The 19167-nt window shown below is 43.4% G+C and overlaps 2 protein-coding genes across 5 annotated transcripts in view; one reads left to right on the top strand and one right to left on the bottom strand.

The window, feature by feature from the left end:
- RIPOR3 (RIPOR family member 3) overlaps positions 1-1728 on the top strand; it is a 102399-nt gene extending 100671 nt beyond the window's left edge. For all 3 annotated transcript variants that reach the window (XM_082225885.1, XM_082225884.1, XM_082225886.1), the window contains exon 22: positions 381-1728. In XM_082225885.1, the coding sequence (XP_082082011.1) occupies positions 381-481 (101 nt within the window). In that variant the 3' untranslated portion in view covers positions 482-1728. The remainder of the gene's footprint in view (positions 1-380) is intronic.
- A 280-nt stretch (positions 1729-2008) lies between these two features.
- The window catches only part of PTPN1 (protein tyrosine phosphatase non-receptor type 1), an 88531-nt gene continuing 71372 nt past the window's right edge, over positions 2009-19167 (bottom strand). Inside the window, exons 5-9 of one of the 2 annotated variants that reach the window (XM_082226214.1) lie at positions 14538-14675; positions 12645-12854; positions 11398-11559; positions 9505-9737; positions 2009-5983 (exon numbers count right to left, since the gene is read on the bottom strand). In XM_082226214.1, the coding sequence (XP_082082340.1) occupies positions 5794-5983; positions 9505-9737; positions 11398-11559; positions 12645-12854; positions 14538-14675 (933 nt within the window). In that variant the 3' untranslated portion in view covers positions 2009-5793. Of the gene's footprint in view, positions 5984-9504; positions 9741-11397; positions 11560-12644; positions 12855-14537; positions 14676-19167 lie in introns of both variants that reach the window. The other variant, XM_082226213.1, reaches the window with a different exon arrangement.

The following is a 19167-nucleotide window of genomic DNA, read 5'->3' as shown; positions in this document are numbered from 1 at the left end:
CCAAATCATGAGAACTGTAGTTCCCCCCTACAATTCTCAGCACCCTTAGCAAACTAGAGTTGCCAGGATTCTCTGGGGGAAGTCATCAGCTTGAAATGTGCAGTGCATGTTCCCTTAATGTAAGCCATGGCTCTGCTCTTGAGCTCACCCTTTGCCATACCTGTTCCAGGTCAACAATATCCTTTTTTTTTTTTTTACTTTTGGATATTACCAGGAGAGCCATTAGGCAGGCCCTAAACCTTTTCTTCATAATAAATTCTTTCCATGTGGTTGGGAAAAATTGGTCGCAAAATTGTAAAAGAGGGAAGAATCGTGCGCAAGGAAAACTTCGCTTATCCCACAACGGCAGTCAACCTCCTGATTTGTCCCTTTCTTCACAGGTGACAAAGGAAGGCTGGCTTTTGAAAAGATGGACAAGATCTGTTGTGAGCTGAGGGATACCATGTACCAAGAAGCTGAAATAGAAATCACAGTATTTTAAGCAGTGCCTTTGAGGGAGAGGCCAGATAATCTTGCACCATCTGCAATTTGGCTACAAGAGTGTGGGAGAAAAGCACACAAATGTTAAATCTGTCTCTGCTGGATTTAAAAACACATTATCTTGAGAATGAGCAGAGTTTCCGCACGGTGCAAAATCTCTTTGGGTGACTCTGATCTTATAACCAGAAAGGTACTGTGTAAACCATTAAATATCAGCACCCCCCTGTCTTCAGTATCACAGGAAACATTCACCCTGAACTAAGAAGGCATCCGAAAATCTTGCACTGAAGTTCTCCATTTGGAGGAGAGGAGACAGAAGCAGCTTCTTTTTTTGACTGTGAGATGTTTTCTTAGGAATAACCAAGGAAAGAAAAAGAAAACCACAAGGATGGGGCACACTGGGATTGCAGTGAGTGGCGTTAATGAAGATTTTGCAGCCCTCTACAACTTCAATCCAACCTGCCCCCCTTTTTTAGGCCATAGGAAAATAACTTGCATATTTATTTGCTTAATATTGTGGACAAGGACTTCCACACAATCTCTAAAGTAATTAGGGACAGTAAATTAACCTGAAATTTTCTTTCAAAGGGCACCTTGTTCTGGCAGCGGATGTATTGGGGTCTTAAGATAAGTCTGAAAAATATGGGGTTTGTGACCCTAGAGCATTGCAGAGTTGGAAGAGGTTAACAGCTAAAGAATCCTCACCTCTTGCTGGTCACTTCCCACCATTAAGCCCCTGAACCATTCTTCTAGTATACACACACCAGAATCTAGCGCCAGGAAAAACTGAGAAGCCAGCTATTCCCATGAGTGCTTAATTCTGGGTTTATAATCTTAACCGAGAAGCTGTTTTTAAGTGGACTGTTGCTGCAATACTAAGCACATTTACATTGATCTTTTACTGAACTTGGCGAGATGCACATTTGAGTAAACAGGTGCAGATGCTGATGAACACCACCTACCATCTTTTTTTTACCACTGATGGTGCTGGCAGGAGCTGAATGCAGTTGGGGGGGGGGCAGTGGTCCTTTGCCAATTGCTGAAAACAGAAACGCTTCCATCCCTGAGTGTGTGTGTTTATATGCAGCTGCCCATCACTGGATCCTGGCCCCTTGCTTTAATGTACATATTTTATACAGAACTTTGTGCTTTTTTATTATTAAAAAAACAACACTTTTCAGTATTTATTGTTGGGGCTAGTTTACATATTGTTCTTTTTTAAAGTTTAATAAAATGTTTGAAAAGTCAGTTGCATTCTTCTTCCAGTTATAATTTAAAACACAATGCAAAACACAGTGCTAGAAGAGAGATGCTTTGGAGGAACGGAAGTATTCAGCAGTTTGAAGGAAAAATACCAGGCAGGTGCTGTTCCTGATTCTCTTGCTAATGCACAGTTGCAGTGAACCAAGTCAGGCGAAGCTGATGTTGTCGGTAGGGAAGGACACAAAGGAGATGGCTTCAGCAGCAATATGAAGTTTAGAAGTTCAGGACTAGAAAGAGGAAGTGGAAGACACTCCAAGAGACATGCTTCTTTACAAAAGAATTTTATTGTTGCAGCTAAAATGAGAACTGAAAATCTTTATGGGAAATTGAAAAACTGTACAGTTTTTTACTGAAACTGTGAGGTCATTGCAGCGCCTTACACAAAAGACAATATACCTGAAAACGTATTATACCAAAACATTTAGCTTGTTCGTTGTTTTTTTTAAAAAGATTTTTTATTTTTCTTAAAAAAAACTTTTCTATGGCAATCTGTAAAAAAGAAAGACCTGATGAGTATATATTTGCTTAAGGCATATAGCAGAGCAGCTCACTAACTTTCTAACAAGTTTAAACATGGATATTTTTTCCCCCGGCCCCCACTTCCCACCCCACCCCTGCCCCCATCCCAAGAATAGGTTAACCAATACATCCACTTTGAAATGCTACTTGTATTTACACACCCAAACTACTACATACATAGACAGGACACCAAAACAAAATGCTTACAAGTTCAGCATTATTAGCCTTATACACACCTCACCGGGCTTTTGACTAGGGCAATTCCACTGCATGTTTTCACTACAGTACGAGTCCTTCTCGAGTTCAAATAGGATAAAAAGGCAAATCACTAATACTGGCAAACCCAGGAGAGACATGGTAGCCAGTCCACCCTCCCCGTATCTCTGGCTAGCAAGGGAGATCTTTAGTTTCTTCCTCGCTGAAGGGGACAGACGTAACAGTACAATCAAGTCACTGTGGATTTTAAGGAGAGACATTCTGAATTCCCCCCACAAAAAAAACACCCAACAACAAGCCCAAGGAATAATATTACCATTCATTTATCACCTGCTGCTAAGTTCAAGAGCTTTGATTTTCATATCCTCTATATAACAACAAAGCGCAGATTTCAAATCTCACTTTGGTTCTGATGGCCTATGTAAAAGAGAGAGAGAGAGAGAAAGAGAGAGAGAGAAAAGCTGCTCCTTTGTGGTTTCAGACAGCAGCTCCATGGATCTGGGCACCTGTTTCCTGCAGGGAACGTGTGTGTGTGTGTGTGTGAGAGAGAGAGTGTGTGTGTGTGTGAGAGAGAGGGGTGTGAATATGGCTTTGTACACCCTCTGGAATGTTTGTACAATATTTACTCAGCTTAAGAGAGTGGCATACAACCGGGTTGCACAGCAGACGTATAAAACTGAATAGAAAGTCATGCCAAGTTATTAGGCAAGATACAGGTAACCTGATGTTTGTTGGTTTGTTGTATTTTTTAAAAAGAGCACACCTACCAATCTATTGGCTGAACGAAGACATTTCAGCAACACTCTTGGAACCACGGCCATTTAAACAATCAGATCATGCAAATACAATCTGGGTACATCGGTAAGCAGAAATATATATATATATTTTAAACTCTTTTTTCAACTTTCAAGCACATGGATTTTGACCAGGACTCTCTCTTTTTTTGGGGGAGGGGACTTTATACATGCATCTGAATAAAAATGTGCTAACTAATGTTGCTTCTCAACAGGAGCCTACTGAATGAGAGAGAGAGAGATGGGGACAAAGCAATCACATACTGTATAGTAAAAATACACAGATGAGCATTATATAGTTATACCATTTTCTATACTCATAATCAGTATTTTTCACGCTTGCACTATTACTGTACTACTGAAGATTGACTGCTTGAGTATTCCTCCTTTCAAATTCTGGTCTAAACAGCAATCTCACGGGTAACTTTGTCTGTCTGTCTGCCTGCGTGTGTGTCTTAACTTTCCCATTACTACCTGAAGATTATTATTGTACTTTTGAAAAGCCCTTGATGCAAAGCTTGACTTCATTTATTTTTGATCCAACCACTCCTTCCTTCCCCAAGATCCAGTGGTTCAAGGGAAAAAACCCCAAAGAGCTAAAGTTTGTGAGCGTGGTGGCAAACCAAAATAAATATGGAGTGAGAAGTCTACTCTGTTTTTTTTTTAAGGTAGATGGTACTTAAGTGCTATATAATTAGAATTTTGCAGAATTTTTAAAGCATTGATCAGTCACACTTGTAGGTCAATTGTCATGGTTTTACTTTGAAACAGGCGACAAGTCTAATGAATGCATTTGTCTTGCTCTCTGCAGCACCGACAAAGGATTCTTCTGCGTGATTATTATTTCAGTCAAATGCAGTGAGAAGAGAAGTCCTAGCTTACTACCCCCCATCATATCATCCAGCAAAGAGACAAAATACATGATTGGTCTAAACTTTTACCCTCCTTTTAGCAGCTATGGTCAGTTAAGCTATACCAAAAACAAAAAACTCAAATCTTCATCTTCAGATGGAGCAGAACAGAACCTGGATCTGTTTCGAGTTAGGCTGGACACTCTTTTCTGCAGAGGTAGGCAGGTGGCTACTGAACAGCATGATCTTAAGCCAAATAAAAGCCAAACTTGAAATCTTTGTTCAAGGGCGGGGGGGGGGGGAGGAGGCAATAAAACTAAAAGCCACCAGCAGCGACTTGCATTTTGCAAAATGACTTGTTGATTTGGAGAGCCAGTTCATTTGCTCAGCTTTTCTCCAAAAAGGAAGTCCCCCTCCTGCCCAACCCCTGTCCAGCAATAGCTACTTGGGATTCCTTGAGATACATTTCTGCAGCATAAAGGAGCTCTAAGAATTATTTTTAACTCCTCTTGTACAGAAAGCGTATTCTTTTCACATGGCAGGTCTAGAGTGAAGTTGCATTTTACATTCCAAATTATGATACCGATGCTTAAGAACACTGGTCCTTTCCAAAACAATTTTGCAAATGCTAGTGGATATATTTTGGTTGTATTTTCCTTCCCCTCCCCCTAAAGGACAGGGAGAAAGACAGAAAGAGTAAGTGTGTGTGAGAGAGAGTTATGGAAGGGTGCTAAGCAATGGGGATAATAAGGAGTGCGGCAGAAGACTTGCATTTGGTGTTGCTGGTGAGTGGGAGATTTTGTCTTAAAGGAAGAGGGAAAGAGTAGCGTTTGACCTGCTGGGATGCCCTGAGCAACAGCAGATGCCCATTACAACTGCACTGAAAGCAAGAATCTATTTAAGATAAAATCTATCCATGATACCTGCACTGCCAGAAAACCCCACACTTCAGGGTGAAATTCAATTTGCAGAGGCATGTATTTATTATGTAATCTCCATTCATTTACTGGGGCTCCTGAGCAGCAGCCAATTTAAGCGACAGAACTTACAAAAAAGTGGTTCTTTAGAGAGTCCTCAGTCTTGAAAAGGCATGCAGTAAAGAGCTCTCCCCTCTCAAATAAAAATAAAAATAAAAAGTTGTACATTCTTCAGGGGTGTGTGCATGTGTGGGTGATTTAAGGAACCCAATAGTGGTGATTTAAGGAACCCAATCATGTATTTGGTTACAAACACTTGGAGAATACAAGCAATTTTTCACTTGCCCCCCCCCCCTGAAAAACAACAACCAAAAGAACGAAAACTGGCTTTAAAAGACTTCTAAAAAACAATGTGTTGTAAACTCTTATTATTCCATTTTTAAAAATAAGGAAAAAATAATGAAAGGAAAAAAACCCCACAAGACTTATTTGGCATATTCTCTGCTTACTCCTGAATATCTTAAGGCCCTGAGATTAGAATATTATGTTCTTGGGACCATAGGGCTAATATTAAACCCTAGTGCATCAATTTTCTCTTTAAGCCCTAACCAAAGTTCCAGTATCTCAAACTTAAGATATACTTCCACTGGGGCAAAGGCTTGGATGCCCCCCGCTTTAGCTTTCTTTTATTGTAACAAAGTTAAAACGCCGGCGAAGCTACTGGCGTTCTCGATACCATCGCTGGCATGTCTATCAATGGAAACATACCCTGTAGCAGAGGTATGCTCCTGCGGTCAGAACAGTGAACATGCAAATGTTGACCAGAAATGGTTTCCAAGTTGACATCATGTTCTCATCGTCGTCTTCTTCCGACTTGACCATCTCTTCACTTTGTGGCGAGGCATCGACAGTTCTCTTCCTAAGCTCAGTGTCTTGACTAGTGCTGAGGAACAAGAGAGAGCGTATACATTCAACATTCGTTTTTATTAGATTTTTCAAAGGTCTTAACAAACTGACTTCACATCTATTTTTCTTTCTGACTTCCTGCCCTGATGTTTTCCATCCTTATCCTTAATTGCTGCGTTCTACTTGTTCCTAGGTCCGTATAGTTAAAGCGATGGTTTTCCCAGTAGTGGTGTATGGAAGTGAGAGTTGGACCATAAAGAAGGCTGGTCGCCGAAGAATTGATGCTTTTGAATTATGGTGTTGGAGGAGACTCTTGAGAGTCCCATGGACTGCAAGAAGATCCAACCTATCCATTCTGAAGGAAATCAGCCCTGAGTGCTCACTGGAAGGGCAGATCCTGAAGCTGAGGCTCCAATACTTTGGCCACCTCATGAGAAGACTCCCTGGAAAAGACCCTGATGTTGGGAAAGATGGAGGGCACAAGGAGAAGGGGGCGACAGAGGATGAGATGGTTGGACAGTGTTCTCGAAGCTACCAGCATGAGTTTGACCAAACTGCGGGAGGCAGTGGAAGACAGGAGTGCCTGGCGTGCTCTGGTCCATGGGGTCAGGAAGAGTCGGACACGACTAAACAACAACAACAACAACAACTTGTTCCTAAATCCTCTAACTCCATCTTGTCTTCCCCCCCACCCGCCACTCGTATCTCAAATCCAGCTCACGATTTTGTATCATTAAGATACTTTGATAGTGTAAAAGAAAAAAGGCCTCCGGTTCTCCATAATACAGCCTAGGACCCTCGTACCTACAGGACTGCCTCTCCTGGTATGTCCCACGGAGGACCTTACAGTCTTCAAATAAAAACATCTTGGAGATCCCGGGCCACAGGGAGGTTAGGCTGGCCTCGACCAGAGCCAGGGCTTTTTTGGCCGTGGCCCCAATCTGGTGGAACACTCTGTCACAAGAGACTAGGGCCCTGTGGGACTTGACATCTTTCCGGAGGGCCTGCAAGACAGAGCTGTTCCACTAGGCCTTAGGCCAAGGCACAGTTTGACTCCCTTTCTCCTTCTGTATCCTTCATAGAACTCTAATCCGATGGTTGCCATTAATGTGATTCTGAATTGTTTCTAGAATGTATTTTAATTAATTGACTGTGCGATTTTATGTGCACTGTGCTATTTTTACCTGCTGTTAGCCGCTCTGAGCCCAGCTTTGGCCGGGGAGGGAGGCATACAAATTAATTATTATTAATTTCATCATTTTGATCTCTTGGTTTTACAGTCAATTTTGCCATTTCAGCTATTTTGCCATTTATTTTAAAGCCATTCTTCTTTGGTTGGAACCTTTTCCTTTTTCCATTTCGGCGCATATAAGGTTCTGGCTGAGGCTGCTGCATACATAAAAAGATTAGTCAGCTTCTTTGGAACCTCTGTCCCAGGAAGAGCAGACCCATTCAAAACCAGCAGGAGCCACATCCAACATCGCAGCTCTGCTGGCTCCCACGTGTGGGGCAGAGTTTCCTCTTCTGTCTCCTCCAGCACATCTCAACATCAGCTCTGAAGGGCTGGGACTTGGGAGACCCCCCTGGGGCATATTTATTTGGGGTGGGGGGCAACCCACAGGAGGAGGAGAGGAAGCAGAAGTCCTGTTTCGCTACCAGACTCCTGCTGGCACAGCACAAGCTACAACTCAAGAGTTCCTTGCCATCTGAGAAAAGGAACTGCAAAAGTGTTTTGCAGACGCTTATTTTGTGGAAGGCTGATCGCTGAAGAATTGATGCTTTTGAATTATGGTGCTGGAGGAGACTCTTGAGAGTCCCATGGACTGCAAGAAGATCAAACCTATCCATTCTGAAGGAAATCAGCCCTGAATGCTTACTGGAAGGACAGATCCTGAAGCTGAGGCTCCAATACTTTGGTCTCCTCATGAGAAGAGAAGACTCCCTGGAAAGGACCCTGATGTTGGGAAAGATGGAGGGCACAGGGAGAAGGGACGACAGAGGACGAGATGGTTGGACAGTTTTATTGAAACTACCAGCATGAGTTTGACCAAACTGCGGGAGGCAGTGGAAGACAGGAGTGCCTGGCGTGCTCTGGTCCATGGGGTCACAAAGAGTCGGACACGACTAAATGACTAAACAACAACATTTTGTGGAGGACAGTGATAGGACAGTAAAGGAGCAGCAATGCTTTGGGCATGGTGGAAAGCCAAGGAGCCAGGTTTTATATATCACAGAATTGCAGAGTTGGGTTATCAAGTCCAACACTCCCTGCAAAAAAGGAATCTTTTGGCCAATGCGGGGCTCGGATTGAGTTATTGGGAGATGGGAACAAATTGAGCACTAAGAGAAAAAAGGACCGAGAGAATAATATGAATGCACTGCTACAAAACTGGCAAAAATGGGAGGTTGCTTTTCAGCACACCTGCAGGTTAAATAGGTTTTGGCTCAGTTCTAGATAAAAATGGCCAAGTCAGACTCCAGTATTGCTGAACCAGGAAAAGGAAATCTCCTGACATTATTGCACATGGAGCAGTAGTGACACCTAGTGTTCAAGCAGTGCATTTTCCCTCTCTCTCCCAGCTTTTGATAACTTTTGGTGGCTGTCTCTAGAGTTTTTCATTTCAGCTGTCTGGAATGACAGGTGAGCAAGCCCCTTACTGAAAAGATAAAACCTCAGATTTTAAGCTTCTTCTACTAGAGTAGGAAAAACTTCGACCATCTCTTAATTCTTTTTAAACTGTCTGATATTTTGCAACCGCCTTTAGGCTATATTTTGGTTAGATCCATAATTAAGTCGAAACAATTTTCTTTCTCTAAAAAAATGGAAGTTGGGTTCCACCATGACAATGTTTTAGTTCCAATGGAAATACTTCAGTCCTACTGAGAAATGGGGAATTTGCTAAATAAGTGACCTCATTCATTCTTATCTAGTGCAAAGACTTGAAAGGCTCTTTAGCAGACAAACCACCTTGTGTCCCTGCAACGTCTTATTTGAACTGACCTAGTTTCTCAAGAAATTCTGAACATTTATCCTTTTCAGAAGATTTTGAAAGCATGCAAAATCAGTGTAGCTGCTTTCAGAACTACCCCCTTTGGCTTCTTTTAATAAATTCACAAAACGATGACACTATAAAGAATACTTCCTGCTATATTTAATAAAGCTCAACTGCATCTTTGGTTTACTAAGAAGCCTGTGTACAGCTTGGAAATGACCACATTTCATTCTCCACCACAAATTATTTTACTTGTTTATTCTAGAGACAGACCCCCCCCCCTCTCCTGGCAATTTTTTCTTCCTTATAGTAGAGGAGCAAGGAGTTAAGAGGAGTAAGGGAAAAAATACATCAAAAGGGAACTTCCTCAAACACTTTCGTTCCTTTCCCCTCAATCTCTGCCTCTCCTTTCCTATTTTCTACACGAACGGATAAAATGTTACCGGGTCCTCGCTCTGCTTTAGTAAAAACACTGGGAAACAAAAGAGACAGGCGGCTTGCTGGCTGCAAGGCTGATGGCAACCTGATGCAAGTGTTACCCCAAAGAAATCCTGGCCAACATTACCTCTCCATGTCTAGATGTTCAGAGGGGTGATCTCTGCCATCAGGAACCTTCGCCACCAGAGCGCTCACGGCACACGCGACTTCCTCCTCCGTCACCCGATGTTTTGAAGAATTTTCCATGTGGTCGTGCACCCTTCCGTTATTCATTTCTGAGGTTCGCTTGGGTGGTCTTGGGGGTGGGGGAATATGTTCCGGCGGGGGGTCCAAGTCTTCTTTAGAGAGCTCTTTCCATTGCTCCTTCAACAGAAGCAGGAGACTCATTAAACCTTCTTAAAAAAACAGCAAGGAAAATGCACACACGCTTTTTCTGTACGCCCAGGATGCACCATTAAGGCGTTCCCATTTATCCATTTTTTAAAAAGAAAGGTTACTGTGCAGTTTGTTGTACCTATTGTCAGTGGGAAAATCTGAAGTGCAGGGGCTCATCATGACAGCCCCTATAGCTACGAGATTGTGCATTCCCTTAGGCTCCTAGCTAGACCAAAGACAAAATAACAAGATTTACTATTCCTTGTGATGTAACTGGACAGTGGTACCTCTGGTTGTGAACGGGATCCGTTCTGGAGGCCCGTTCACAACATGAAAAGCCCGCAACCTGAAGCGCCGTATCTGCGCGGGTGTGCGGCGTGATTTGGTGCTTGTGCGCATGTGCGAAGCGCAATTCAGTGCTACTGTGCATGCGCGAGCAGCAAAACCCAGAAGTAACCCTTTCCGGTACTTCCGGGTCGCCACGGGGCACAACCTGAAAAAACGTAACATGAAGCAAACGTAACATGAGGTATGACTGTAATCCTATGCGCAGTCACCTGGGAGTAAACTCCACGGAACTCAGTGGTACTTACGTCTGACTTGGATGCATAGGTTCAAGTTGTGAAAAGCATTGGAAGGGCACAATTCACCTGACCAGTCCCAACAGAGGAATGTCTGCATTATCATCATTTTATTATTTATATGCTCCCATCTGACTAGGTTGCCCCAGCCACTAAAGGCAGCTTCCAGCAAAGATTTCTGCTTGCACTCTGGGGGGGGCTTCCCTCCAGCCCACCCCCTTGCACTCCCTGAAAATGGGGTTTGGGTGAGTGTGTCAGGAGAGCTCCCAGAATAGCATGATGGAGGGGGAAATAGGTCCAGCTGGCAAGTTGCAACGCTTGCACAGACAGAATGATGTTGAACAAAATGTACTCAGAGTCACTTTGAAACTCCTCATTGGAAACAATTCATAAATGGAAATACTGATAATAATATTCAAGGACCCCATCAAAAGAGGGGGAGGGATCTAGCCTCTGCTTAATTCCCTTCCTCATTCTCCGACTTCCTCTTTGCAGTCTTGTTATCACCTCATTCCCTTTCCGGAGCAAGGAGAGTGCATCAACCACCCCGGGTGCTTGGGCACATGAAACCATCACCCTGCTCTGAATTTTTCTTTTCTTCCCCTCTCAACTATTCCACCGCCTATTCAAATAACGTTTAAGTGACAATGGCATGATGTGCCTTAAGCAACAACCCTCAGCTCAGCGGATACCCTGGTCCTGCTAGAGTCTTCACATCTACAAGACATAGGAAGACACGGGTTGGAAAATGAACTACAGTACTGCAGTGCCAGGGCAGAACCTGCTATTCCCCAGAACTGTAAAGCAGTAAGAATCACCTATTGCAATGGCAACAACACATGCAACATCCTATAACCTGGTTTATACACAAGTGTGTGTGTGTGTGTGTCTGTGTAAGTATATATGTGTGTCAAAGGTGCATTTGTGAACCACTTTGTTTTAGCACATCTAATTGCCACTCGATTCTACACACTGCTGTTCCATAAAAATCTTGGCCCATTCATATACAACTTTTAAAAAATGAAGACAACCTATGCCAGTTGAATTCTGCTACTGCTGCTCACCTGCACAGATGAGTCTCCCATAATGAATTTTGATCCTTCTAGAACAGCCAAATATGAGAAGCGAAGCTGGTCTGCAGTCTGTATAAGCCCCATGCGGTATTTCCTCATTTCTAAAAGAACCTGCTTAATGTCGACGGAAGAAGGGTCTTTTCTTTTGTCCATCTAAACAGAGAAAGGTGAAATTCAGATCGTTTTTTGAATTACCTCCGAAGCAACGGTACAGCTTCTCATTTGTGGAATATCTGGAAGATGTCTTTATCAAGGTTGCAGTCCTAACCCACATCTACTCAGGCCTTACAGAATGATGCCCAGTGAAAATTCACCAGATCCAATATTTTTTAAGAGCCCCAGACAAGCTATTATTGGGCCCTCCCCCTTCATCCCACTAAAACTGGTGACCCCAACAATATGACTTGTCGAAGACACACATATTCTGACACTGAACTTAAGTAAACTCCCATGAATGCAATGGGCATTCATAAGATTTTGTTGAGGGGCTGTTGTTCTCAAAAGCAGCAGGACTCATTTCCAACACATGCTTAGGACTGGAATGCCAGAGGAAGGAGAACAGAAATGGGATTCTCCCCAGCTTCTCTAGCTGCGGTACCAAGGATCATGTCAACAAGGATCATGTCAAAATACTCAAAAATCAGGGCGATAAATGTGAAAATTAAGGCAACAAGTTTTCAGAATGAAGTGGATAGAACATAGCATTTTTGTAGTTTTCCTGCCAAAAGCACATTTACTGAAACAAGACACAGAAAGGGTTTGGAAATAGAGAGTGTTACCAACTGGCTAACCGAAGGCAGGCCTCACTGAAAGCTAGGCTTGATTTTAAACTTTGAAGTGGAAATAGATTACTCTAGGATGGGAGTTGTCTCTGGGAATTTCTCTCCCCCCCCAAACCCTTTTCTTTTTCAGGGTGAAGATTCAGAAGTATCAGGTTCTCCTATGTATGGGCCTCTATACCATGCCACAGTTTAACTGTGCACTGGTGGTACTGAGGAACTGTGCGCTGGTTCCTCCATGACAAAGATTGGTGCCAGCCCAGCACAAGTCTGAAACGGAATAAGGTAAAAGCAGAATTCAGACAGATGTCCCACAGTCACTGCTACAAAGGGATTGGCGAAGTTTATGAAGCCTATTTCGCTCCGCTCTGCTTAGCATCATAGAATTGTGGAGTTGAAAGGCACTAAACAAAATGGCAGCCAACACTCCCTTCCACCTTACAAGCAAGCTTCTCTTACCAAAAGGAGACAAGTGTCAACCAAGCAGAAAGTTCCTGATCTGCCAATCCCTGCACTGCAGTGTACTACAATGGGTCCATGTTCGGGGCTCAGTGACCCCGACTCTCTCACTTTGACCAGGAAGTTGAGGAACGAAGCTGGAGACTCGGGGACTCCAAAGTCAGGCCACGTTGTATAATGAAAGTGCAGGATTTCTCGAGTTTCATGTGTCTGCAAAAGACAAAACCGTTTTCACCCAAGGTTTCAAGAAAGTGAAAGTACGCAGCGATACTCGTTATGGTCTCCAACAACGCTTCAGTGATTAGGAAATTGACATTCAGTTTATTTTCATATTTCTTCTAAAAAAAAAATTACATATGCATGGAACATAACACTCGACAACCCCCCACACCTGCCCTGGCCAAACTTCAGAAAGTTGATTTCAAGGCTGCATTTGAACAGGCATTTACTTCATGGGGTGCCACAAAAAGTTTACTCACGTGTAAAAAGATTCACAGAGTATATTAAATTCCACTGTAGGGACACTGTAATTCATGATATTCTAGGGCAAGGCTGTGGAGTCTCCAGCCCAGGGGCTGCATCACACTGGCTAAGCCTCAAATCTGGCATGCGAGACCATTTTGGCTAGGCCAAGTCCACCTGCCCTATGGGACAGGTACAGACGCAGTTTCCTGCTGAAAGTGGGCTTTGCAGGCACTGCTGATTGTCGGCACTTGCAAAGCCCTGTTTGATTTCAAACCGCACAGGCAAAGGAAAATTCATCAACAGATGTCACGGTGCCATTAGGTGACTGGGGAGTGTGGTCTAGCGCACCTGTCAAAATCGTTGGGGGAAAGAGATGAACCTCAGGGTCACTTCCAACTCTACAATTCTATGGTTTTGTGCACTTGGGTACCAAAGCATCTCTTCTGCTGGCTGGGAACTGTTCCCCATATCTGCTCTAAGATCCTATATGATTATTACATGGTAGCTGTTTACTACTAGAACCGCTAAACAGGGTTTGCCTCTTGATTCAAATGCAGTCTGATTCTGCGGTTTGCCATCAGCAATTGGCACAAGATCTAGGAGAAAGTTCATGGGAACCTGCTCAGTTGAAGGAGTTTGCAAAGCCCCGTGCAAAGCGATCCACGAGGCCTGGATATCACTTGATTCTTTGCAAGACAGATTTTTTTGTGGCAAGGGACTCGGGAAGAGGGTCTGCCTGAGACCCTTGCAAAGTGCTATCTTGTTGAGTGTTTTCCAAGGGTCTCAGCAAGACTCAACTATCAGCTGATTGCTGGGTCCCTTGCAAAGTGTTTTGCAAAACCCAAGCTGGTGAAAAAGGCTCACTAAGCATAACTGTGTCAGGTGCGGGAGGTAGAAATCTGCCCCACTAGACCAACACAGTCCTCCACACTCGTTCTAGGAAGTACTTTACTATGGGACATGACCTAATTGCTCTTCTCATTAAAAAAGCTAAAAAAAGAGAAATGGGGAAATATGGAAAACATACTGCTTTCCCCACTTCTATTTCCACACAACTGCCAAGAATGTAGAGACAGGAAACTCTGAGAATTCCTGCGGTATTTCTAGCCCCCATGGCTGCAAAGATGTTTGTAGGTACGATGGCTGGGAAAAAAACCCCTGATGTGCTTATCTGTGTTGAATGTGCTGCCCATACCTAGGAACTAGAATTCGAAGAGCCAGTGCCGAAGAGCCAACTTCTCAAATGTTAGAACAAAAAACCTTCAATGCAGCTGAGATTCTGAAACATCAGCATTGAGCAGATCTAGCAAAGAGTCATCAAGTATCCATCTTCTTAATGCAGGAGACTAATACAGCAAAATACGGTTTGTAAAAAGTGTGTGTATGTGTGTGAGAGAAATAGTTAACGCTGAGCTTCCCCATACTTACTGTGAGGTTTTCCAATTCTAACTGCCGTACTGTGTAGTAGGATTTTATATCTTCTGATATCAAGGTTAACGTCAAGTTTGTATCCTCAAAGAGCATCACTTTCTCCTCTTTTTGCGGCCAGTACTGCGCACATTTTATCTAGAGGGGGAAAACAAGCAAGCTGCTTGACAAGGAGTCGCCCAGAACGGCAAGCATTATTTACAAATCATCAGCATACATGGCACTTATAGACAGCCCCTTCGCATTATCCGTGTACATGTGGCACACAGACGTAGTTTACTGAATATCTAAAAGCAGACTTGCAGAAATGAAAGGGGGGGCCTGTCGTTTCCCACAGGCTTCCAGTCAATAAGAAGAGGAAGGAAATTGCACAGGGAAGGAGTTGAGCAAAGAGACGAGTCTTTAAAATCCAGTGGTTGTGAACCTGTGTTTGGCTCCCACCATAACTGACTAATGGTTGTGCTGGCTGCAACTGATGGGAAGTCGACATCTGGAAAGTCACAGGACCCCTAACCCTCCTTTAAATGCTCCTTGAAGATGCCAAAGGAAGCATAGGTGATGTTGGAAGAGATCACTTGCAAAGTGCAGTGACTGAATGCAGTGCACATCAGTTCTGGGGTTGGAAGTGTGCCAGTGGCGTAGCACATGAGTTTGCATGCAGGTCTCAGTTTGGCACTGAAAGGTGGCAGGATGTGGAAAGACCTTTGCCTTGGATACCGGCTGGAGCGGAGTGTACTCTAGATAGGCTGCAGCTTCCAGTGCCTGTGTGTGTTCATCCATCCCTAAGAATTTACGCTGAAAGTCTCAACTGCTAACAACAGGAGAAACCCCTGTGATTACCCCTTAAGCCACTGAAACCACTGAGTGAACAAAACATATTTTTGAGTGCCACGGACTGGCGCTAGGCACTGGATTTCTGGGACCGATCTGGGATTACAGAACATAGCAGCTAGGGAAAACCTCATTTGGGCAAAACTGACAACTGCAACGAGCCAACAATATTGCCTTAATGATTTATGGGGCTCTATTCAGGAGAACAGCTAGAAGTATACATGCACACAACTGTAGCTTTTAATTAGGAATCAAGAGACACAGATGCAATTGAGTTGTTCAGTTCAGTTCAACCCCTTTCCCCCAAATCCCAGTCTTATGAGATCATTTTGATGCCATATGGGATAGTTTAAAGGTTACAGCGGTTTGTTCTCACTGAAAATGGAGTATGGGCATTTCAATTACCTAAGTTCTTGACTGATCATAGTAATTTTTTCAATAATAATTTCCCAGGAAATCCAAGATTTGCATCGCTAGAATGTTTATATGCCATGAAGCTGATGGTGTCCAGTGGTTGAGACAACTATCAAACCTACAATTGTAGACACCAAGAACTTGGGTTCATGGAGAACGCTGTCCTGTAGAATTCAATACAACTTCAATGACATTGGACTTGGGAAATGTTTACTGTTCTTGGATTTTTAGTGTTCCGTTTTCAGTGCAATAGCCTTATTCGTTCTGTTTTTTCTATCATATGACAAAGAGATGGATAATTATGCTATTTAATTACTGATCAAAAATAGTCCAACATGGGATGGTAATACTGGAGACCTTTTATAGAACGGAAACTGGTATAATCCACTAGGGAGTATTACACAAAAGAAGTGTTTGAGGCAATAGTTTACCAACCCACAAAATGTTCTATCCAGAGGGGGGAAAATGAAGGAATTCTGTGTAGGATAGCCCATCATAGAAGGCACCAACGTCTTTTTCCATTTAACTCCTGAACAATACGACTTGGTTGGAGACAGAAAGAATTTTTAATCTTCTGCAAATTTATTTTTAATCGCAGCTTGCAAGAGAATCTGCTTCATGTAACATTTTTTTTTGCACTAAATGGTTTGGCAAATAATGTTTTTGCCAAGTTCCCATTGAGTATCCCCCGTCAACCGTTTGTTGAGAAGCATTAGCAGCCTTCCCTCAGGGGATCTCAATAATTCTGTGCTTTGTTCAAGCTTACTGGCAGTGGAGAAAGAATGAGTGGGGGTGAGTGGGAGAGGAAGGAATGGTTGAGTCTGTGGTTACTGTACTTCTCGTTTTAGATTTGTTTCACTACGCATATTACTGGGGAACTGGAAACCTCCACTCAACAAGACAGTGATTACTGCAGACGACTTCTCCATAAATCTTTCCTATATCCTATAAGGAATACAATTCGTTCTTCACTCCAAGGACTTTTGAAAAACGCCTGTGAGGTTATTTATGGCAAGTGGTCGACTGACTGTTGTTTGGAAAGAGAAGCATGGGCAGGCGAGCCTGGCAACTCCTTCAAGGCCGAAGACTTGAAGGAAGACAGAAGAAGAGAGCTCATAACACAGGAATAGTCAACGTGGTGCCATTCAGATGTTATCAAACTCCAACTCACATCATCCCAGAGACTGATAGGAGTTAGAGTCCAACAACAATCTGGAAAGCACCATGTTGACAACACCTTTCATCACACGTTACTTAACAGTTGGGTGAACTTCACAAATGAAATGAGAGGCATGTATGATGGCTCAGCTGTCAATCTCTCGCACACAGGCCATGTGGCACATGCGACACCCATGTGTTCACCACTTTAACTTAAAGGGAATGATTTGGATGTCTGCGATGATAAATTCAGAAGTCAACTAACCAGCTCCATGAACCATTTCCAGATTAACCTGTGTAAGTGATGGAGCCACTGCCTGTTTTTTGCCTAAGGTGGGGAACCTCAAGCCCAGGGGCTGAATACTCCCCAGTCGTTCTCCACAGCCACCTCAGATGCTTTTGCTTGAATGGGAATGTGTCCTTGAACTGCCCTTCAATAGTAACTCTTGCATGCATGGATGGTAGATGGACAAGTGCATTTGGGGGTAGGGGAGGTTGCAGATGGCCACGTGAAGAGTTCTATCCATTGTTCTGTCCACTTTTGTCTTTGGCCCCGAAACACGGTTCCTGGGACGTTCCCCACGAAGTAAGGCGGTCCTTGGGGTTAGAACAGTACCCCACTTCTGCCCTAAGGTAAACTTGGGTATGAATTTTCTAACTTATTTAAAGGTAAAGGGACCCCTGACCGTTAGGTCCAGTCATGGGCGACTCTGGGGTTGTGGCGCTCATCTTGCTTTATTGGCCGAGGGAGCCAGCGTACAGCTTCTGGGTCTCATGTGGCCAGCATGACTAAGCCGCTTCTGGCGAACCAGAGCAGCACATGGAAATGCCCTTTACCTTCCCACTGGAGTGGTACCTATTTATCTACTTGCACTTTGACGTGCTTTCGAACTGCTAGGTTGGCAGGAGCAGGGACCAAGCAACGGGAGCTTACCCCATTGTGGTGATTCTAACTGCCGACCTTCTGATCCGTAAGCCCTAGACTCTGTGGTTTAGACAACAGTGCCACCCGCGTCCCTTCCTAACTACTTATAAAGTGATTTATTCATCAGTGAGTGCACCATCTGCTTTACAGCACCCACACACAGGGCTGTTTGTGATGCGACCCAAAAATGCATTATGCAAAAACCCTGAAGCAAGAAAAATATGCATATCAAATGTACTTACTAAAGTGTTTGAAGAGCTTTCAAAAACACACACACAGCAGCAGTATGGTTTCAGGAGTAGTAACAGAATGTGAAGACCAGGGGGGGAGCAGGAGGAGAAGAAAGTAAAAGGAAAACAGCGAGGAAAGGGAGTATCATTGTAGCTATGGCAGCCACAGAAGTCCCTGGATTGCCTGAGAACCACATGGACACTGGCTTGGGTTCCACAACAGAATGAAGGACATACACAACTGAAAACAAGTAAAATGGTGGCACAGTGTGGTTCTTCTTTGGACACGTGCAAAGGGTTGAAAAAGCAACAGCAATGTCAGCTGAAAGTTTAGGTTACTAAAAGGTCTGATCTGGAGGGCTTCTAATAGCTAGGAGTTGACACAGCTGTTATTGCTGTACCAAGTTTTCAAGCTGTTCAATTTTCAATATGAAAGTTGCTGTTTTAAAGGGTACAAAACTGTCTCCAAAGTCTCCCTGCTTTAAATACTTACATGCATTTTTTCATACCTGTTTGCAGTCATCAGTCATCAAAACACTGCTGCCTCAGAGCCACTTTTAAAATCCTGAACGGACTTCTTCACTGTGTGATCCCAGCCATTCAGGGATCACATGGTGAAAGCAATTATATCACTGACCCTGGTTAACTACATGATGAGGGCTCTGCTGTTGCACAAAAACACCTGAATTGAAAATAGTAATAACTGAGGAATGTCCCAAGAATTTTTCACACCTTTTCACGTGGCCCAACAATAAAGGAACCACCAAAAAATTGGATACGGGATAAAAAGTCCATGCAACTCATTCTCCTGGTGAAGCTCAGTGATAGCTTCTGTACATGACACTGGCTACCACAACTCTATGAACTAACTTGGGACTGAGAGAGAAATGCAATACAAATAAATAAATATGCTCAGCCCAAATGCTGATACTGCAAAGTAAAAAAATTCATTGCACTGGGTTGCAGGCTGGTCATATATTGCACTCATACTGCACAATTGGTTCTGAACATAATAGATTACATTATATTTCTAGGTTGTCTAACCAATACTTATTTTTCTTCACTTCTGGCA

Source organism: Podarcis vaucheri (assembly GCF_965113315.1).
Source record: "Podarcis vaucheri genome assembly, chromosome: 6".
Lineage (NCBI taxonomy): Eukaryota > Metazoa > Chordata > Lepidosauria > Squamata > Lacertidae > Podarcis > Podarcis vaucheri.
Note: the sequence above shows the minus strand (reverse complement) of the source record. Positions and strands in the feature narration are given on the sequence as shown.